General features: G+C 40.0%; 1 protein-coding gene across 1 annotated transcript in view; it reads left to right on the top strand.

Moving 5' to 3' along the window:
- The window catches only part of LOC114059793 (dedicator of cytokinesis protein 2-like), a 142,467-nt gene that overhangs the window by 117,694 nt on the left and 2,663 nt on the right, over positions 1-22,110 (top strand). Inside the window, exons 25-39 of the mRNA XM_027888641.1 lie at positions 1,312-1,402; positions 2,435-2,554; positions 4,223-4,312; positions 5,544-5,648; positions 6,999-7,140; positions 8,815-8,896; positions 11,097-11,181; positions 12,708-12,794; positions 13,095-13,271; positions 13,814-13,897; positions 16,254-16,391; positions 17,442-17,569; positions 18,967-19,147; positions 20,604-20,724; positions 21,685-21,827. Coding sequence (XP_027744442.1) covers positions 1,312-1,402; positions 2,435-2,554; positions 4,223-4,312; positions 5,544-5,648; positions 6,999-7,140; positions 8,815-8,896; positions 11,097-11,181; positions 12,708-12,794; positions 13,095-13,271; positions 13,814-13,897; positions 16,254-16,391; positions 17,442-17,569; positions 18,967-19,147; positions 20,604-20,724; positions 21,685-21,827 — 1,774 coding nt within the window. The remainder of the gene's footprint in view (positions 1-1,311; positions 1,403-2,434; positions 2,555-4,222; positions 4,313-5,543; positions 5,649-6,998; positions 7,141-8,814; positions 8,897-11,096; positions 11,182-12,707; positions 12,795-13,094; positions 13,272-13,813; positions 13,898-16,253; positions 16,392-17,441; positions 17,570-18,966; positions 19,148-20,603; positions 20,725-21,684; positions 21,828-22,110) is intronic.

Genomic DNA, 22,110 nt, shown 5'->3' with positions numbered 1-22,110 from the left:
TTATTGCTGTGCTTGAATTTCTGTGCTTAATATTAGTTTACCATCCACAGTGACTCAGTGGTAGCCCTGGCCTCATCTGTATTCTCACTGCACTGTTTGTTTAGCCTCCAGCAATTTGGAATCCATGATGTGTATTCAACAGCAGCACTTTTTTTTTTTTCCTAACTTCTAGTTGATCAAATCACTCAACGTTCATTATTTATTGTTTAAAATTAAGAAAATGTAGCTAGATTTGAAGTTTGAGGGAGGGTGTACCCTCCATCCAGAATGGCAGAGAAAGCATTGAAGTTTTGTAGAATAACCCAGTCTCTTCCAATATGCTGCACTGCACACAGCAGGGTTACTGGGGAGGCATTTTCTGGGAGAGCTAAAGCCACACTGGCAATTCTTTCAGATGTGATATGGCCTCTCACTGTTTCCAAGAGTTTTGCATATGAGCTGCAGCAGATCTTGTTGTTTCAGAGCTCCTTATTTCCTGCCTCTCCTCTCCTTCTGCAAAACGTGCAGAGCAAAACCCAGCATCCCAAAAAGGAGGTGATTCAGAGTTAAACCTTGACCTGTGAGCCAGAGTGGCTGCGGGGAACAACCTTCCCTCTGTGGGCATTGCTGAGGGGGAAACGTTTTCAGCTGGGATGACAGCTGGGAATGGGAATGCCCTGAACTGCTGCAACAAGGAGTTGGAGCTCCTGTGTCCCAAAACACAGAGGATGGGATGCACTTTTCCCTTCTGGCTGCTGGAGATGTAGCCTGAGTCCCATGGTGGGCAGTGGTTGTGCTGGCAGTGCCGCCCTAGGGATCGGGGAGAACATTGATAATGTTCAGCTTCGAATAACTCTCCTCCCTCTTACACTTTCCAAGTTGTGCAGGGATTTGCTCTGTCTCTCTGGGCTGGTATTTTCCATTTTCTCCTTTACCCTGTGTTATCTGCTGTGGTTTCATCTACATGACATGGAAAATGTGTAAGAAGTGCTCCAGAGAAAGGCAACTGTCTTAACAGTCCAGGAATTGTGGACTCAGAGCTCTTAGACCTTGAGTCTGATAGTTCTTCCTCTTCAAGGTGGAGCTGACAGCAGCTCACAGAAGGAGGGTGGCTCTCTCTCTTTTCCCTTTGTGCTCAAATTTGTGTACAAAAGAACAGAGGAAAGTCTGAACAAATGCACAGAGTTTTAACCTCCCTCAGTGTCCTTGAAGTCTCTTTGGGGAGTGACTGTGGGACATCTGTGGAGTTTGCTCTTATCTCAACCATTTGGGCACTCAGGATTCCAGCCATGCCAACACCCCCAGCCTAATTCTCGCTCTCTCCTCTCTCAGGTATTTGTACAAATTGCGAGATCTTCATTTAGATTGTGAGAATTACACGGAAGCAGCATATACCCTTCTGCTCCATACTTGGCTCTTGAAGGTTAGATCTTCTGAACTCAATATATAATTAAGCTTTCACAGTTTTCAAATTTATATATTAAAGTGACTGCCTTAATCTTCCCAATTTTTCATTGCAGTATTCAAGTTTCTACTTAAAAATACTGCAGTAGGTCATACAAAATTAAAATTAATTATTGACATATTTTCAATAGGTTGTTTAGAACCATATATTTCTAGAGCTAAATATTGTAGCAAGAATAGTTTTTTCTTTATAGTGAGAACATTTTGTGATTTTCATTTTTCTCATTCCTTACTAACCTAAACATAACAGTTATGACAAATAAAACCAGCTTGTTCCAGCTGTCACAGAGGTACATCCAACTTTTAATTTTAAAGAATATGGGTCACACTATCAAGTTATGTTGGCTTTCTTTCATAGCTGGTAATTGTCTTTCACTACAACTAATGTTTGTTCTCATTGTAACTGGCATTATGAGTAGAAATGGTCAGTAAGATGCATTTCCATTACAAGGGAACATTCCAAATTTAAATGTTCTTCAGGAAAAATCTGATGCTTTTTGTGGTACAGTACCATATAAACTCAGCTTTCCACAGTGCTACTTTGCTTAAACTTCATTTCGATTTTTCTTCTGATCATAGAGGTACATGAGGTATGTTGTATGTATTGGCATAAACAAAGATTTTAGTATGAGAAATATTTTAATACAAAAAATCAAAACCAAGTCAGTGAAGATGACACCACTAAAATAGAATTCAGTAATTTGCTCACACAGATTTTTATCTTAATTTTTTGGGGGGTTGGGGGAGGTGGGGCAGGGGGAAGGAAGGAAGGAACAGAGCTTTTAAAATGTTCTGTCTAGTCCTGGTTATCCCATGAAATACAGCACTTGGCTGAAGAGGTAGTGAATACATTCCTAGTGTCTTTCCCAGTCTCTCTGTGGATGGTTAAAAGAAGAAAACACTTAGAAGAGCCCAGGGAACCAGACCTGGTGGGAGGTTGAAAGGCTGAACTCCAAAATCATGGGGTTTTTTGATGTGTTCCCGTTCCCAGTGGTCGGATGAACAGTGTGCACCCCAAGTCATGTCAACGGAGTTCCAGTGCTCGCAGACCTATCGACACTTGAAAGAGAATTTATATGAAAAGATCATAGAGTACTTTGACAAAGGAAAGGTAGGTCTGCAGAGTTCCTCCCCTGCCAGATCTCTCTTTGCTGTGCTACTCTGGATAGTACTGTTGAATGAACGTGCCCTGTTGAAAGTGTTTGTGTAGAAAAGCTTCTCTGAAATGTGGGTCAAGTCAAAACTGTGTCCTGAAGGCTTATTCCCAGAGAATATCTGTTCCCATAGGAACATGTTCTTTCAATAACCACATCCACAAAGAAAGGGGGTTAATGTTTCAACACATTGTCACAAGCGTTTTTGCCAGGCACTAATAAAATGCAGTAAAAAATGCTGAATGTACTCGCCTTTACCAGGAAAAGAATATGGACTACACAGGTTCCCTTTCTAGACCATTCAGTCCTTATCTCCAAGAAAACCAGACAGTTCAAAGGGGAGATATTTGTTTCAGAGAAAACTAAGGGTTATATTCCAAACCTAAAATGGAGTAGTCTGATGTTCAGTACCTTGGTTTAGTTCAATTTTTTTAAAAAAAACCCAACTGTTAATAAAATTACCTGTCAGTACAGGTACAGTAGAGCTGGCATATTTGGAAATAAAGCAAAGAAAGCAAGCAGAGAAAAATTCTGCAGTGCTGGATAATTAATCTCATGACCCAATAGGGCCTTTAAGTCATTATGTCTTGTTCAGCTGTAGCCAAAGGTACGAAGAGGGAAGGCAACTCTTTAGTGCTTCTTGAGAAGAAGCCCTTCCTACAATTCAGAAGGCAGAAATTTCTGGCGCTTCAGGGTTTTTTGTTGGTATCTGAAGCAACTGCAGTGCAGCAGTGCCCATCCCCTGTGCCAGGAAAACCAAATCCTCTCGATTTCTGTCTGCAGCACCCAGCGTTCAGGCTCTCCTCGGGTACATCAGAGGAGATTTGCAGCAGCTGAACCCACGTGCCAGGTTCAGAAATACCTGGCCTAGGAGCACGTGGCACCATTTGAAATCAGGCCTGATGTGAGTGACCACCAGCGTCCTTAATTCAGCAGAGAGCTGTGCTCAGAAACCCCTTTGTCTCCTTTATTCTGACGAGAAGCCTGAGAGAGCTTGAGAAGTATCCTCAAGAGAGGGAGTTTGTAGCTGCTTTAAGACCACTCTTGGTTGCTGCTTGTATGAAGTGCCCCCATCAGCTGAGAAAAGCTGTCCTGGTGTTTCCAGTGCAGCCCTGCAGCTCCTCACAGTCATTGTCAGGAGCAGCCCTTCTGTTGTGTGGAAAGAAAGAAGCTGCTGCTCTGGGCAAGTGGCAATTTGAGACTTAATTTTTAGCTGACTTTTCATATGCAAGGTGCCTGCAGCTGTGGATGCTGCAGGATGCTTTATAAAATGGTGTTTTAAGGAGTGGCAGGTGTCAGTCCCCTCACCTCTGTGCTTGGGGTGTGTTCTGGGTGTTATCACCTTGCTGATTTACTCTCCTTAATGTATCTGATTCTTATTCTAAGAATAAAGTAGGTTTACTTATTCCTTCCTGTAATGAATCATAAAACACTTTTATTTTTTCACATTAATCTGCTTTCCTAAAGTTTATGATTGCCTCGAGTCTTCCACTCTAAATGTGCAGTTAATAAATGACTGCACTTTAAAGAGAGCATAATCAATAAAAGTGTAGTTAAACTGTGATGCATTAAAAACTTGTTTGTTAGTGCTGGATTTACATTTTGAATGTGTGGTTGCATTGCAGATGTGGGAAGAAGCCATATCTTTGTGCAAAGAGCTTGCAGAGCAATATGAAAGGGAAGTTTTCGACTACGAGCTTCTGAGTCAAAACCTGGTAAGATTATATAGAGGTCTTCAAATCAGTTGAGTCACAGAATTCAGTACTTCTGAGCTATCAAATGACAGAGCTGCCTATGAGCTTGCTGTCTACAAGAGATTTTTAATCCATTTGTTGAGGAGTTGCTGTTTCACTGTAACAGTCCAGTGCTAAAGTAGTGAACAGCGAGGACTTGTTGATTAAAGTTGCATGGAAATCTGTTTATTGAGGCATTTTGAAATTTCTGCAGATGAAATGAACACTTAGGGCAATTTAAAGGCCATGTTTGAAAGAAATATAAAAAGATTTGGAGGCCTCTGTACTGCTTTAAGGTAGAAAAAGCACCTAGATGAATTTTTCCCCTAAATTTTCCTTTAAATTTTAGCAACTTGAATCTTGACAAACCTGAAGAGTTCTGTCTTAATCAGGACTGGGAAAGTATCACAGCACAAGGAATTAGAATTAGGTCCAAAGGCTAGAAGTCAGATTTTGAAGGAAGATAAAAACCTTCAGTTATTTGTTTTCATTAAAATTGAATTAATCTAAAAAGAATCCTGTCCCCCCCATGCCTTCTTTTTCCTACTCCCAATGTTCCATGCTTACATGATTTTCAACAAATGTTTAAGGTTCATACAATAGATATCCCTGAATCTTCCACAAAGAAACCATGGGAGTCCAAACATGATGTTCCTGAGCAGTGCTGTTCCTAAAGAAAGCTTCTTTTGCTCCCGATAAATTCTGCTTTTGTCACAAAATAAAAGGCGTTGATTTTGCCCGTTCCATTTAAGCTGCAGTGCTGAATTCTCACGAACATAACACCGAAATGGCACTTGGTATTTTACTGTAGAAATCGTTCCAAGCTCTTTCCATGGTGTGTGCCCTTCACAGGAGGCTTGGGCAAGAATTTGGGTTGAACCAAACCTCGGGAAATATTTGAGGCAAGGGGTTTTTCCAAATGTAGCATTTCAGTGATGTTATCTGTGGCCAAGTGTGACTTTGGTGTTTGTTTTTGCTTTTCACGCTCCTAAATTAAGGATAAGCCTGAGATCAAATATTAGAGTTGAAGCCATACACATTTATCTACATTTTATATTTGCATGTAAATGTAAATAATATTTAATGTCCCTCAGCAGTGGCCTGTGTGTGCTGATTATGGCTGTAGCTTTTCAACTGATAATTGCTGTAGAGGTTAAAAATGAATAGATGAAGCCCCTCCCAAAAAAGTGATTACAGTTGGTTTTGTTTTCAGATTCAGCAAGCAAAGTTCTATGAAAACATCATGAAAATTCTGAGACCCAAACCAGACTATTTTGCTGTTGGGTATTATGGCCAAGGATTCCCCACATTTCTACGGGTAAACTTGTTTAAATTCCTACTTTTTTTTCACCTATTTTCATATGCTTCTAAACATGCAAGTGCACTCTACTAATGCAAGTGAGTCTCTGGAGATATTTTCCATGGATTTCCTGTTGCTTGGATGCAGGACTGTAGGTGAAATCTGAATTGCTACTTGTAAGAATATGCATTAAATGTTTTCAAATGCTTTTGCATTGATTCTTTCTTAGTTTGACAGTGGAAACTAAAGATATATAATGTGGTGAAGGTGATATAGGAGAGCTAAATGCAATTTGTTATGGGCACATATTTCTCAGATGAGTCTCCACACGGGGCGTTGATAAGTAGTAGAATGTCATTAACGTGTGTTCAAATTAAATCCAAATCTCCCTTTCACTCAGGGCTCGTATTTTTAGTGCACCTCCCCATGAACTGACAGGAGTTTCAGCTTTATGTTGCCTCTCAGCTGCAATGGGGAATATCTGTAACATTCTGGTTCTCTCACCATCCAGTTGTAGTTCCTGAGCTGGCAGGACAAGAAGCGTGTGTAGGATTTGAAATGTGAATATCCTGTGACTTTGTTCAGTGTGATATTCATGTTTCTTCCTTTCTTTTCCTGTTTTCCTCATGACAACTGATGCTAACACTGCTTTTTTGCTCTCTAACATGCACTAAACTGACATGTTCATACCAACTCTCTTGCATTGCTCTAAGTTTTTTTCCTGAATGGTAACAGCTTGTTTCTATCCTAGGACAGTTATGGTAAGTTTGAACTGGTTTTATTCAACATATGCTGAATCTACTCTGTTTTCCTTACGTTTCTCCATTTTTGACTCCCATGAGGGAAATCAGGACTCCAAAGGGTTTTCAAGAAAACTGTCATGCACAACTGGAATTTATTTAGTTTTTTAGGTGGTCATTGCTTGGTTTAAATCACAGTAGTGCATGAGCTCAGAGCATAAAACTAACCTGAATATTTAATGTTTTCTTGCTAAAAAAATAACTCTTACACAGAACAATGAGTAGGGTAGCTTTCTTCACACTTGAAAGGCAACAAGAGACCCTGCTGTCCCAGGTTTAAAAGCCAAAGCTGCCTCGGAAACACTGGAAAAAATAGTGAAATATGTTAGTATTACACCAGTGTTTTCTGAGTAATAAAATTTTGAGACCAGGGTCTCTGGAGAGTCAGTGCTGCATTCCAGCACCTGGTCAAAGTGCTGTTTGGCTTGGTGGTTGATTCATATTCCGAAGACAGCAACACCCATTCCAAAATCTGGAGAGCATTGTGTGTTTGTGCTGATAACCACGAATCTCTAACTTCTGCCTCAGCATCCCAGAGCCCAAGAAATGAGCTCTTTCTGCCTTGCAGAACAAAGTGTTCATCTATCGTGGGAAGGAGTATGAGAGGAGGGAGGATTTCCAGGCACAGCTGATGAGCCAGTTCCCCAGCGCAGAGGAGATGAACACCACGGCAGCTCCCGGGGAGGATGTGAAAAACTCTCCTGGGCAATGTATCCTTGAAAACAGAACGAAAAAGGGGGTTGCAGAAACCTTGTTTTGAGCGTAATTTTATCTGTGTGAAACAAGAATTACCTAAAAAGGATGGAAGTGTATTAATGTGGCAACTCTGTTTGCTGTTTTACTTACACGTCCTTCATGCCTTTTGTGGCTCGTTCCTAAGATGTCAGCCCTTGTTTTTCCTCACAGTTCTAAGGAGTCTGTCTCTTCCATTCATCAGAGAATCATTTAGGTTGGAAAAAACCCTAAAGATTGACTCCAGCCATAAACCTTGTTTGCCACTAACCCATGTCCCCAAGTGCCACGTCTGCAAGTCTTTTAAATCCCTCCAGGGATGGTGACTCAACCACTGCCCTGGGCAGCCTGTGCTGGGACTTGACAACCCTTTCAGGGAAGAAAAATCACTGAAGTTCATGTATGGTTTGCCTTCTATTTTCTTCAAATGGCAAAATCAGTGACACACACTTGAACCGGCCAAGTTTAAAGCAGCAGCTTCTCCCTTACCTCACGTTCCCAGCTGTTGTCCCTCGATAGGAAATTCATGTGTTCCTTGAACATTGCCCTGACTGGAACCACAGCTGGGTACTCCCTGTATTTCCTGGCGATATAAATAGGCCTGAAGTCACTCTTGGAAATTTTCCTGGGAAAATTAACTCGTAAACTTGGTTAACCAACTTTTAGGATGCCCTAAATTATTCCTGTTTACAAGAGCTCTGATCCTCTTCTTTGTTTCTAATTTAAATCATTACTGACTGAGCAGATATGAGATCACCTCCTTGTATCAGACATTTGTCCTCAAGTGTTAATTTTCCTCTATTAATTTCCAAGGTCATGTTGTAATGCTTCACCTGTTCTTTTCCGTCTATTTTGGTGGAACCTTCTGGAACAGGAAGGGAAGATTGAATATTGCTTTCTTTCAACACTGTTGGGACTGAAGTGGGAGTATTACAGGCTTGTCTAAAATAGTACATTAAGCTTGAAAGCCAAGCTCTCCTAAGACTGTCTCGTGTCTTAACTAATTGATTGTCTTTGGGATCACATGTTTCAGTCCTTGAGGCGGAATTTGCTCCTCTAATTGCAACGAACAGCAGATACAAGCTGGTTCTGCGCTTAAGAAAAAGCTACAGAACCTACCCTGAAGGCATGAGTCAAGTATACTGAAATATGTAAGAATGAGGTATATTTACTTACAAATACAGTAGTCAGATTTAAAAAATTGCACTTCCCTAGGAAAAGGAAATCTCAAGTAAAAGGGCTGTTCCATCACAGGTTTCAAAGATGAAATGTTAACCATCATGACTTTATGCAAGCCTAGAGCTAAACAGTGAAACTGTTAACATCACATGTTGTTGATGTTATTTTTGTAACTTGGTTGGGCTTTAAAATTTAATGAATGAGTCAGTGTGATAAATTCAGCTGCAGATATTCAAGCTCAGTAAATAATAAAAATATGCAGTTCAAAATTAATATTAATATATATTCACTGGCTACTACTGACAGATTTTTCCTTTTTTTGGCCAAGGAAACTCCACAAACAAAACCCTGAACACTGCAGATTTTTCATCAGGAAATGTCTTTTCTATTATTATTATTATTTTTATTTCCCCTGCAGCCTGCAGTATTTCAACTGATGGTTAATAACATGCCCTTAACTTCCACAATTTCAGATATCCAGTGTTTTACAGTGCAGCCAGTCCTGGAGGAGCAGCCCAGATTCAAAAATAAGGCAGTACCTGATCAAATTATAAAGTAAGTGGATTTCTGTAATAGATGTATAATGAAAGTCAGCCCATATTCCTAAACTGACAGCCATTATTTTGCCAATGAATCTTAGAGCTTTTATTGCCTTAATTTGCTGAGTTATGTATTCATAGAATCATTTCTGTGGGAAGTGACTTTTAGAGACCATTTAGTCCAACTCCCCTGCAATGAGCAGGGACATCTTCAGCTAGACCAGGTTGCTCAGGGCTCTGTCCAGTCTGTCCTAGGTATATTCCCAAGGAATTCCATGAAAGAACATCTACCCACCTACCACTGAAGAAACAACTTCTGGCTCCAGGGCAGGGAGGTGGAATCTGTGCTTTGAGTTGAAATCAATGAGTTTTCAGCACATCTACTTGTACAAGTGATGGAGAGAGGGCTCTTAGAGGTCACTGGCACTGAGAGTGTTTGAGTTGAAGGCTCTTGTACAACAGAACCTTGTCATGGCTTGTCTTGCCAAGTGCAAAATGCACGGTGGCAAAATGGTTTCCATTGGCACTGCGGTCAAGATTTTGTAAAGGAATAAAGGAAGTGAATTGTCCAAAGTATTCTGAGAACAGACTGGCTGGCAGCTCTATCCAAACCAGTTATCACCTTTGTCTGCAGCCCTCTCTGCAGAATCTTTGCTGGAGTCACAGCTGACTCAGAGTGGGAAAATAAGAATCCCCTCCTCACATGCACCTAAGTAAAGGAGATACAAGCACAGGTCTTGTGCTACAGGATTTAAAAACAAACAAACATCCCCACCCCCGTAAAAAAAAACCAACCTAAACAATCCCACAACAAACTGTGTTCCCAATTTCAGCTTGACTCATTTTTCGATCAGTAACTGAAAGGCGGATTCTGAATGTGGTCCTGTTTGACTGGATTTCATGGCCATGGCAGCCCCACTTTGAACTGGTGGCAGTTTTGTGTGGTGAAATGCTCCACAGCAAGCAGAATCTCTGCCCAGATGGGAGGTTTTGTAATGGTTTGTCTCAGCTGCAGAATTCAACCAAACTGCTGATTACATCTGCTCCTGGAGATTTACTTTTACGAGGGTACTTTATTGGCCATTTAATTGTTAGTTACATTAGTTGATGGCGGTGCATCTATTCTATCAAAGAGCTTCAAAATATCTGTCCTTTCAGATGGAGCTGTGTGAATGACCTGGCTCAGTGTGGCAGCATTTTCCAGTTTCTTTCTTTACTGATGAGTATAATCTGAGCAGTTTGGATCACAAGTCATGGGTTCCTATGAACCAACACACCATGGTTTGCTTAGCTCAGCTGTTTGGGGCTTCTCTATTTGTTTTCTTCTCTGGGCTTCCAAAACGTGGTTCATTTTTATTCTAAGAGATTCCTGAGATTATTTTTTTTTCTCTGCAAAATTAGCTTTTACTTAAAATGGCTTTCAGTTTAATTCATCTTCAAAATTAAAACCCAAAGGGAGAGATTTTTCTGTGGACAGCAAAATAGTCAATCAAAACTCTGCAGTCCCTCTTCTTTCAAATTAGCCAGTTAAAAACCAAGTGGCTACAAGTTTGGTGAAAATGTGCTCACAATGATGGAAAAAAATCAGTAACTGAATAGAATTTATTATAACAGGACTTTTCAAGACATTCTTTACATTGGTGTCCCCCTCTACAATGTACATGTTCTTATATATCACAAAAAAATTGGTTTTAATGGCTTCATTTGTTTAAGTGATTGAATAAATGTTGTTCTGCGTTGTGAGCAGGGATCTGATTAAACTGATTTGTTGTGCTGTGGATGAAAAAAACACTTGTGATCCAGCCCAGGTGAAAACATCTGCACTGTTCAGTCAGTTATCTTGAACAAAATATGTGCCATGATAAGCCAGCAAGCAGGGCCAGTGCCCCAGCACGAGTTCAGCAAAGGAAAAATCTCTTCTACTCCTTCTTCTGTAGGTTTGAACATTAATCTGGAATTTCTGGAGGGGTTTTTACCTAGAAAATACACCCAGTCACAAGCTGAAGCCTAATAATTGTAAAATACTGTGTGTTGACCGTGATTTATAGATAAAGTAGTTTCCTCCTGAGTTTCCAGTGAAGTACTTTTTTTCTGAGCAGTAAATTTGCTTTTAATTAAAAATTCAACTGACTCAAAATGAAATATTTCACTGCCATAACAAAATCCATCAATTTCCAGGTCCTGAATTTTACAAAAGTGTTTTTTAAACCTTTCAGTTTTTACAAGTCCAACAATGTGCAGCGGTTCCACTACTCAAGGCCAGTCAGAAAAGGATCTGTCGACCCTGAAAATGAATTTGCTGTAAGTAAATTAATGACAAGGTGATGGATGTAGTTCTGGTAACTGTGAATTTTGATCCTAGATCCTTCTTTAGGCCCAGATTACACATTACAGACACCCTGAATTTAGGATCTGGTTCATAAAAACAAATACAAAACTCTTTATTTCAGCATAACTCCTGAGCACTTAATGACACACCACTTTTTCAATTGCAGATAAACCTTCTGTACTTAAGCACATTCAAGGTGTTTGTGTTAAGCAGTAACATTTTCTGGTACAGATTTTCATTATGAAACGAGGTGACATGTAAATAAATATCAGCTGCTTTACTGCTTTTAGTTTACAACACTTTTATCAGCTGCCAGCTTGGCAATGAGGTGTGTGCTGTCTGCTTTCATCAGTCGTGTGAGATCCTGACAGCCCAAGGAACTGCCTGTCTCGTTTTTCCTGCCCTGCCTAATGGTGCAGTGCTGAGGAATAGTTCAAATATTCTGAGGATTCTACACCATCATAAATTACTTTTCAGTGTCGTGCATAAAAATGTGGGAAGTGTCTATATTTTCATTTTACAGCTATCTGATATCTTACAGTTTGTTCTGAAAAGCCACCCAACCTTCATGGCTAAAGCTGTGCTCTTGTCATCCCGGTGGGAAAAGCCACATCTTTCCAAAATGTACAACATCAGCTGTGTGTGTGCTGATTAGCAGCATCAAATTTGCCATATAAAGGGGCTTCTTACCTACTGTTAAATTAAGGTTTCAGATGCAAATTCTACCCTGGCACCCCAGAATTGCTCTGTGTCATCAAGACTCTGGATGCACCCTGGCTTCCTTTGCCAGCTAGAGAGTTTTGAAACTATTTATGGATATACCTTGAAATGGTTTTACAAAAATTACATCATTGATGTTTTCATTGCTGATGGCAACAGACAACATGCAGGTGGAAACTGGGATGTTTAGAGATGCCTTTGTTGCATTAGTTGTGTTTCTCAGCACTGACATCTTAGCTGAGCTGATACTGTAAAATAAGGAGCAGTAAATGAACTAAACAGTTTTAAAATACCAACAGCCAGTCTCGTTCAGAAAAGGAAAATGAAAGGAACTAAGAAAGTCAGAATGCTGGCAAAGTTGTTATTGGGCTATTACTGCTTTTACTTGTAGAAATAATTGGGTTATTACTGCTTTTAATTGCAGAAATACCTTCTGAACATTCAGGAAGGATAGTCTGGGTAGAGGCAGGAGCAGATCATTTAGTCCCAGTCATTCCATCTGTAATGGCAAAAATAGCAATAGACACTAAAATATTCAAGGGTAATTTTCTTTTTCCTCTGCTTTGTGCAGGCTTTGTGCCTGAAGATGACATAATCTGAAATCAGAAGAATTATTGGTGCCAATTGCTGCGCTAGATTAATGTTACAGTGTCTTTTTATGCAAAAATATGCACGTGTTTTCCATCTACAGCCATTTCACTCTGGCACCTCAGAAGGCAGGAAAGATTGAAGTTGAAATCCTGAAGAGTGATTTTCTCCCACTGTGTTTTTTTCATAGTCCATGTGGATTGAGAGAACCTCGTTTGTCACGGCTTACAAACTGCCCGGAATTCTGCGCTGGTTCGAGGTGGTGTCCACGACACTGGTGTGTATCACTATGTACTGACATGCCCAGAGCCCAGAAAACACGTGTCTGTTGAGTCCTCATGGATTAAATTCTTAGCAAAATTATCACACAAGGCTATTTTTACTTATACAAACAAAACTGTTGTTACTTATGTTTTATCTTTCTGCTGTCAGGATCAATAAAATATCCTGGGTCTGAGAAAACTGAGCAAGTCCGTGTTGGTTTGCTGAATTGGTGTTCACATACATGGAGTTTTATAAAACCCAAAGGACCTTTTTATCTCTGTAGGAACCTTAGAAGCCTTTTGTTTCTTTCCAGACTGTAATTAGTCCTTTAGAGAATGCTATTGAGACCATGTCCACGACCAATGAAAAAATTCTGATGATGATTAACCAGTACCAGAGCGATGAGAACCTTCCCATCAATCCACTTTCCATGCTTCTGAATGGAATTGTAGATCCAGCTGTTATGGGAGGCTTTGCTAAATATGAGAAGGTAAGAGCTTCTAAGTCGATGCAAGGAATATATTCAGATACCTCATTTCATAATTCTCCTGCATCTTGTGTTTATAGTGGCAGTGCAGTATGGATGGGGAATATGAAAGCCACAATTAATTAGTCAATCCATCAGTCAAGAGATCCTCTTGTCCTTATTTCCTGGTCACCTCTGTCTTCGAAAGCAAACCAGAGGAACTGAAGCTCAGTATTAGCTGATACAAACCATGATGCTCCAACCCTGTGCCTTTTTAGCTTCACTGCAAGCTTAATAAAAGAAACAGTAATTGGGTTTCATAATAAGAGTCTCAAACTCAGAAATGTTGGATAAAGACTGAAAACATGTTAACAGAAGAGCACCTCAGCTCCCAGCTGACAGAGTGAGGAATTATCAGCAGCAGCATCTGGCTGAAGAGCATGGCTGTGTCTCTCTTATTTGATGGCCAATATTATGATCACCAGTTGGTCTCAATGATTGACTCTCATTTCTTTACCTGTCAAAATGATGGACTGAATTATCTTTTTTTTGTTGTTTTGTCTAAGGCTTTCTTTACAGAAGAATATGCCAGAGACCATCCAGAGGATCAAGAAAAGCTGAATAGACTCAAAGACCTGATTGCTTGGCAGGTAACTTCTCCCTGACAGCAGCCACTGAGGCCTCATCAGCTATTCCTTTGTTCCATTCCTTTCCAGCAGGAGAACACAGCATTTATATCCATTTTCACTTTCATTTTTTTCCCCTGTTTCCCAAAGCAGGGAGGGGTAGAAGAAAGAGAAAATTCTTGTTACAAACTTCCTGCCTGGTTCTGGGAAAGCATTAGGCCAGAAAGGTACTTTGTAGAACACATCCTTTGGAATGGTTTATCAAAAGCCACGTTTGCATTTATGGTTAAAATTCAATAAAATAAGGATTTCAAACTCAGGTTGTATTCCTGGAGACAAAAGGGAGAGCATGACCAAAAGTCACAACAGTGTCATGAATTGCTGGGAAAACAAGCATTGGCAAATGTCAGAAACTCTCTTGGGAGACAACTCTTTTCTACAACTGAGTATCTGTTGTTGTTTGTGACAGGGTTTTTTTGCATTAGAAACCTTAATGGAGTGTTAACTGTTCCCAGGAATTATTTTCATGCTCAGTGACTCTCCAAGGTTGCTGCTGCAAGTCTTTTGTGTGACAAATAGCAAGGAAGACCATTAGTAAATATTTTTAAGCTGCATCTCCAGAGGAGAACTGGATATTTTGCCCACATAGCAGCACCAAGGTTATTTGAGTTTACTATTTATGATTTTATAGATAGTGTAGACATAATAAGACAACCAACCCTTTTGTCTTCAATGCACCTATGGGAGGTGGTTACAGAAAAACCTCTGGTTTTTGCTGAGATTCAAGGGAAAATGACTCTTTTCATTGACCTACATTTGCTATGATAATGGAGCAGATAAAAACATGACCTCAGTAATTATCAGTTCTGTTTCCCTTATCTAGTGCAAAATAGATTTCATTGCTATCAATATATGGCAAAAGGAATGACTGTGAGAGAATAGGTTTACATTTTGGCCCAGAGGTAGTTTGTTAAGAAACCACAAACTGCTGAGTCCTGTGAAATGTGGATGATTTCCATGAGAAAGAGCTGCTTGCTGTGTAAATGAATGGGCCTGGGGGGATGTTAACAAACAGTGAGGGTTCACCTGGAATTTTACTATCAGAAATAAATGGCTCAAGATATTTCTAAGCTCCCTGATCCAGCTGAAGATGTCCCTTGCTCCTTGCAGGGGGTTGGACTAGGTGGCCTTTTGAGGACACTTCCAACACCAAACTGTTCAGTGATTCTATGGTTCTGCTTCACAGATGAAAAACAGCAAAAATTAACCATTTATTCCTCTCTCAGCTTGAAAATGAACCTTCCAAATAGCTTTAATGGACTTGTTTTGCACTATTTTCTCAAGGTTTTTGAAGTTTCCTCCTGTTTGATTGTGGTTCCTCTCAGCTTGGTTGTTAGTTTAAGTTGCCAACCTTCACAGCTTTCTGCTGGCTCCTTGCCCACCCAAGGCTCTGTGTGTTGCTGCTTTCTGACCATCAGAGGTACTCAGTGGATTAGTGGTATAGATTGACTGTAATACCAGCTGCCATTAGGAAATAAAAGCGGTCATTTCTATCTATCCCTGTAAATCCCTCTAAAGGGGACAAACAGATCTCTCTGTAATAGATGGGCTTTAATACCGTGTTTTTAGAGGTTATATGGAAATTGAACTCCCATAAAATACAATCAAGTCAATGGATGGACCAGTGTGTACAATGCTTATAGTATTTGTGGGATCAGAACACAAAAAGAAACCATGAAATCCAAGTGGATTTTACAGGAAAGCCCAAATGTTGTGGCAAAATAACTAAAAGCTAATAGTAAAGGTCAGTGGCAGAAGGGTGGCTAAAAGTATTTTGCACACATCTCATAAATCATCATCTTCAAAGGCTGAAAGATAACAAAACTTCACAAAGTTTTGCTTTTAGAACACACTTATTATTAATAAAACAGCATGTCAAAGTCTGCTGGCCATTATCTTCGAAGAGGAGATTTGGGTTGGTTTTAAAAGGATATAACTATAGCCAAACTGATAGCAGCCAAGGAAAAGGGGTTAGAAAGTTTATTTACTTTTTATTTTGCTAGGCAAGCCATTGCTTCTGACAAAGGAGAATGATTTTTTAAAGAAAATTCCAGCGCGTTTAATCCCACATGAGATTAACATCAAAACACACAGAGGAGAGGAAACAGTCACTGTGAGGCAGCCAACGTTTTACAGAGATTTGCTGAACAAACCCATTTTCCATGAGCCCTTCCTGTCCTGTAGCTGTTGCTCAACAGACAAATCAGGAGAAGTTTTGCAGCTGACTTAGCAGGTATTTTAAATGGAGCCAGGGAGGTTGTTGGACCCACTTTAATAGTCTCACTTCTATTCTTTTTGTTTTTCTTTGTTTTCTCTTAAGATACCTTTCCTTGGGGCTGGAATTAAAATCCATGAAAGAAGAGTTTCTGACAAGCTTCGTCCTTTCCATGACCGGATGGAGGAATGTTTCAAGCATCTGAAAGTCAAAGTGGAAAAACAATATGGAACCAGAGAGCTGGTACTGCTTTCCTTTTAACCTCCACCTCAATTTCTCTTTATTTAATACCCATCTTATTCTAAAAAAAAAAAAATAAATATAAGGGTTTTGGTTTTTTGGGTTTTTTTTGCTGAGTTTTGTAGCCCAAGATTTGATTCAATTCTCCGGGCACGTCAAATATTCCTCATTCTGGAAGGTTTTGAGTGTTTTATTATGAGTATTAAAATTGCAAGCCTTTTCAGCCTTATTAAGGAAGTAAAAGCAAATTCTCGTGTCTGTTCTCTTGGTAACTTTTCTTAGTGGTTTAGGGCTTTGATGTGCAATTGATGTCTCCCCGTGCCAGCCACTTCCAGCTGTGTTGTGAAGCAAAACCTGTCATGGGTATAATACCATAAATATTAGTTGAGACCAAACTGAAATATCTGAGAATTGAAGGATAACTTCTGAGCACAACCCCACCCCCCCTCCAGACAATTCTTGAATAAAATAATCTATCTGTGCTTGTGCAGCCTAGCAGGGAGGATGTTGCCCAGGTTTTGTGATTAAACACCGGTTTCTTTGGAATTTATTTCGTATTGCTGCTTTCAGCATTGATAATTTTATAACAGGATTTATTTCTTCTCTTATGGTGGTGGTGGTGGGGGGGAAGTAGCATGTTTCTAACCTAAATGATGTGCTTGTTATACACCTGTATGATGAAAATTCTCTATATTTATCTCAGTCTGATTTTCGTTTTCACTCTCGTGCCCCATCCTTGCAATAATCCACAATTAGCAATATTCCCTTCAGCACTTAAAGAAAACCCAAACAACAAACCAAAACCCAGCACAAATATTTCAAATAGAAATTTTGCAGGGAATGTCGTCTGTGCATTGAGTTTGGGAGGCCTGAAGAGTAAAAATGCACCCAGGCAGAAGACACAATCACAGTAATTAATGGCAGTAAATAATCTCTCCCGTGCCAAGTGTTAAAACACACGTAGGATTTTCAAGACCTGCAGCCGAGGGGTGAAATGAGGTTCACACAAAGCTGTTTGACACCATGTGTTTCTTTCTCTTTTCCATCCTGCAGCCAGATTTTGATGACAAGAGAGTGGGAAGGCCGAGGTCAATGCTGAGATCCTACCGTCAGTTATCCATTATTTCACTGGCTTCCATGAATTCAGAGTGCAGCACTCCCAAAAAACTTGCTTCAGAAAGGTTGGTTATGACTGCAATGCTATTTTTTTTTCCCCAGTCCTGCCTTATAAGTTTTATTGGATGAAACTAAAAGAATTCTTAAAAAGGCATTAAAGGAGAAAGACCACCAGAAGTCTTTTCAGACTATGCTAGAATTATTCAACTGTAGCTCTCAGTTGTTCCAAGCTGAAAGCTGCACTGTTTCAACCTTAATACACAAAATATACTCAACTCTCACTGAAGGAAAGGAAAAAAATAAAAGTGGCATTTCATCTTCAGACAACAAGTATTTTAAAAATTAAGGTACCTTACAAAAATTTACAGGGATCTGGGGTTTTATTGCAAGTTTCCCTTTATACAGCTTTAAACTTGATTACCATCTTTTTGTCTGTAAAATGTGAAGGGAAGGAGAACAACCTTTAAAAACTTGGCCTTTGAGTAAAGCCTGTAGTAATGTAAAATGCTCTGCCTAATATGCTTTGACTGCAGCACTGGGAAACAGAGACTTTCAAATCTGAGAGAAACAGTTATAGGGGTATTGATCAGCTTTGTCATCCACAGCTTTGTTCACTTTATAAATTATTTTATGAGCATATACAACTTCTTCCCAAACAAGGTACATATAAAGCTGATCTTGTTGAGCGACATTTGATTATGATTTTCTTTTTTTTTTTTTTAAACATCTGATCTCCCTTTTTGGGCAGTTCACCTGTTACAAGCCCAGTGGTGTGTGAGCTTAACGTAGAAGTGTTTTTTTATAAATAAGTCCCACATTTAAAAGGTTAATTACATCCACAGAGAAGGGAGTATAACCAGCACCAATTTCATGTGTTGTTTTTTGTGGTTTTGTTGTTTGTTTGGGTTTTTTTTAATAAGAAATAGCCTAATTTTTAAACTTTTAAAAATTAGAGGAGGAGAGGAGGGAGTTGGTTTTTAATCACTGAGTATGTGCATTCTTATCCAAAATGGTGACATGAATAGGAGGATGCATTCAAAACATGGCAGAAATAGCAATACTCTGTTCCACTTTGGTTCTTCTCAAACCAAAATAGCATGTCTTGCTTTCAGCACCATCATCACCACACATCAACTCGCCATGTGAGCTCCAGCTCTGCCTAGTTTAGTTCTTTAGCTAATGCACAAATCTTTAGAAAGGGATTTGAGCTAGTTTTAATATTTTACATTCTTTGCAGCGTTTTAAGATGATGTCTTGCTGCCTGAAGGCATCTTATTTGTATCTACAGTTGCCAGCTGAAGCACATCCTGGACTTTTTGCCAGGCTGCACAGAAAGCCGAAGGAAAGGATGACCTGCATTTATATTTCATGGGGAAATGACATCAGAGCAGCAGTGGCTTTTAAAATATCACTCCCCAACTTGAGCTTTTTTTTTTTTTTTCTTCTTCTTTTGCTCCTGCAGCTTTGATCTGGAAGCATTGCTACCAAAGCAAGGCAAAGCAGAACCAGAGGAGACCGCTCCACAAATTAATCCTCATCCTGAAGTCAAGATGAGAAAGTCCAAAAAAAGAACAAAAAGAAGCAGTGTGGTGTTTGCTGATGAGAAGACGGCACCTGATCTTTCTGTGTCTGACATGAAATGTGTATGTTACTGATTTAGAGTAATATTTTATAATCCTTTAAAAAAAAAAAAAAGAAAAAAAAAGAGGACATTTGTCCTTTGCTTAGGAAAAGGGAAAATATATCCCACAGAACTCCAGCTGGCTGGGGGAACGTGCAGGAGGCAGAGATGATCTGCCCTGCAAGGAAACGAATAGGGGGAGGGGAGGAGGAGGGGGAATCAGAACATCTCTGCTTGCTGATAGCAGCAGATAACACGGCTCTGAAGCTGCCAATTCAAATTCTGAGGCTTGGTTAGTTTAAAACTGTGCTGGGAGGGTTAAACTGGCTCTCCTGTGGAGAGGCAATTGACTGTGCTGCCATCTCAGGGCAGCCCTCACAGTCAGGGCTATTTTGGAAGTGATGAGCCCTGGACAGTTTGTACCTTGTTGTGGAACAGGCAGCTGTTCAGAAACTGCAAGATTGCAAACGCTGCTCCTTAAATGTGCCAGCCTGGAGTCTGGAAGCAGAGGCATCTCTCACTTCATACATCATCTCAGTGCTTTTATGGCACTGCTGGATCATTAGGAGGACTTATATAACTTACACTGTGCCTTTATATATATATATATGTATATATTTGTGTGTGTATATATATATATATATATATATACATATGAAGAGAGAGAGCTTAATTCTCAGGAGAATTTTCTTTTCGTATAAAAATTAATAAGCAAATAAGCATTGTATAAAATAAATAACTCAAAGAAACAAATAACTGCATAGGGGTTGTGGATCGAGTCCTGTCAAAATTTAAAAGTCAGGTAATAATTCAAAAGGTTGTTGAATTAAACAGAGGGAGCATAAAAAGTTTGATCAAAAATTTTTCGAAGGAATCATCAAAGGGGAAATGAAGTGAGCAGAAAGCTAAAATTCTTTGGGGAAACAAGCAGGAACCTCTGGAAGATTGTGGTTGTCTCACACTAAATGTCCTCATGCAAAAGAGAGATGTAAAGCACAGTCATGCTCTGAGAAGCATTGATATACAAATCCAAAATATATTGATATAGAAACCCAGAATACATTGATATACAAACCCAAGCAACACCTTTGGCTTTTGATCCAGTCAGATAACACAGACACTGAACTATGTGGATTTCATGGAATATTGAGTTACAGGATTCTCTTTTGCTCACAGCAGCCAAGCTGGAAATGTTAATGCAGTGGGGAGAAATGTTTTCAGAACTTCCTTTGTCTTTGCAGATCTCACACTCAGAGCTGTCTGATGGTATTCTGGCAAAAATAGGCTAGGAATACCATCCTCCAGTTCCAGATTACTTCAGTAGCTTTTTTAGAAAAATTCTTTTTCTATGTAGAATGAGAAATATTATCTGCAAACTTGTTGCATGTTTTTAGCTAGTACTTAATATTATACCTGGACCTAATTCTCAGTTCATCATTAATGTTGTTGTTTGTTGTTTTTTTTTTTTCATTAAACAGCTCTCAAGGAAATACGAGTTCATGAGTGACACCAACCTCTCAGAACACGTGGTGGCACCTCAGAAAACATCTGTGCTCAAGCAGATGAGCACTGTCAGTCGATCTATGCCAACGATCCCAGGTAAGCTGCTTTGTCTGGGGTGAGAGTTCTGCACTTCTTTATCTGGAGCTGAGAAAAGGGCAATACAGGGTTTGCTCCAAGCAGGGCAGGCAGCTCCCCCCACGTGCCTCTGAGACCAGGAGCGCAATGAAAGTGTGTGCTGTGTGTGAGGCATGGGCTGTGCTGCCCATGCAACGTGAAAATTCTGCAAGTGTTGCTTCTGGAGCTCTGAAATTTCCTTCCTTGTGTAGTTTGGACGTTCCTCCTGCCTGGAAAGAGTAAAGGTTTATTCACATCCCCTGACTTGCAAGGTCTCACGTGCACAAACAAGGGCTCACAGCTGAGGGCAGTGGGTGTGGAACAGGAGGAGACACTCAGTGCTTTGTTTTGGCAGATGAACATCCCCAAAGGTTGTCCCACTGTAGGGTTTTTAATTCTGCTTTTGGAGTTGGAGAGGAATCCCATAAAGCTCCCTCACAGCAGGAGGAAGGGGAAACAACATAAGTGCCCGCTGGACAGATGGAGGGTGGGATGGGAGGGAAGGGGACAGTGTGACTGAACGTGGAGCTCATCTCTTGCCCAGGATGCAGAGAAAACAGGCCCTGTGTCCTTTACCCCCTTCTTCCATAGCCTGCACTTCACCTGCCCCTCTCTTTCCAGATGTCTGTAACAGATGTTTAGCTCAACACAACACAACATGACCCACTTCATTGTCATGTATTTATCTATTTTTAATTCTTTGACCAGATTTGGGTTTGGGTATTTTTTTCCACTATTGAGTTTCAATCTAATGAGGTTCAGTGTTTCCCCATTACTTATTTTTGTATTCTAAGGATATCGTTGATTAAAAATGCCTCTTTTTTTTAATTTTTTTTTTTTATTTTTTATTTTCCTACTGAATGCATTATTTTGAGTTCTGCTTTGTCTTTGACTCCTCTTGTTTGGTTCTGTTTTGTGCACCCATCATGTTTATGTTCCAAGGACTAACTCTGTCGGTCAGCACAGCGGCACCCGATGGGACAATTGCCTCACACAGGCTGAGCCAGCCAGTGTTCCCTTCCACCTCAGAGGCCGACAAGAAAACCTTCAAAAAGAAGAAAGTGAACCAGTTATTTAAAACAATGGTAGGTCCTGTGCCTTTAAGGAAAAACAACATCAACACCAAAAAAGTTCAAAAATTCTTTGCTATGAAAATGGAGTATTTCTGAGGTGATGTAGGATCGTGAGTCAAACTTGGCTTCTTTGTTTTTATTGCTGTGGTCAGAGAGTGGGGTGGAAGCTCGATGTGGGAGGCAAAGTGGCTGTGGCAGAGCTTTCAGGGGTAGGGATGGAGGGATTTGGGGATGCAGAGATTTGGGGATGCAGGGATTTAGGGATGCAGAGATTTGGGGATGCAGGGATTTGGGG

Source organism: Empidonax traillii, unplaced genomic scaffold (assembly GCF_003031625.1).
Source record: "Empidonax traillii isolate 1590-97213 ecotype Southwest subspecies unplaced genomic scaffold, ASM303162v1 scaffold242:size1152717, whole genome shotgun sequence".
NCBI lineage: Eukaryota > Metazoa > Chordata > Aves > Passeriformes > Tyrannidae > Empidonax > Empidonax traillii.
Note: the sequence above shows the minus strand (reverse complement) of the source record. Positions and strands in the feature narration are given on the sequence as shown.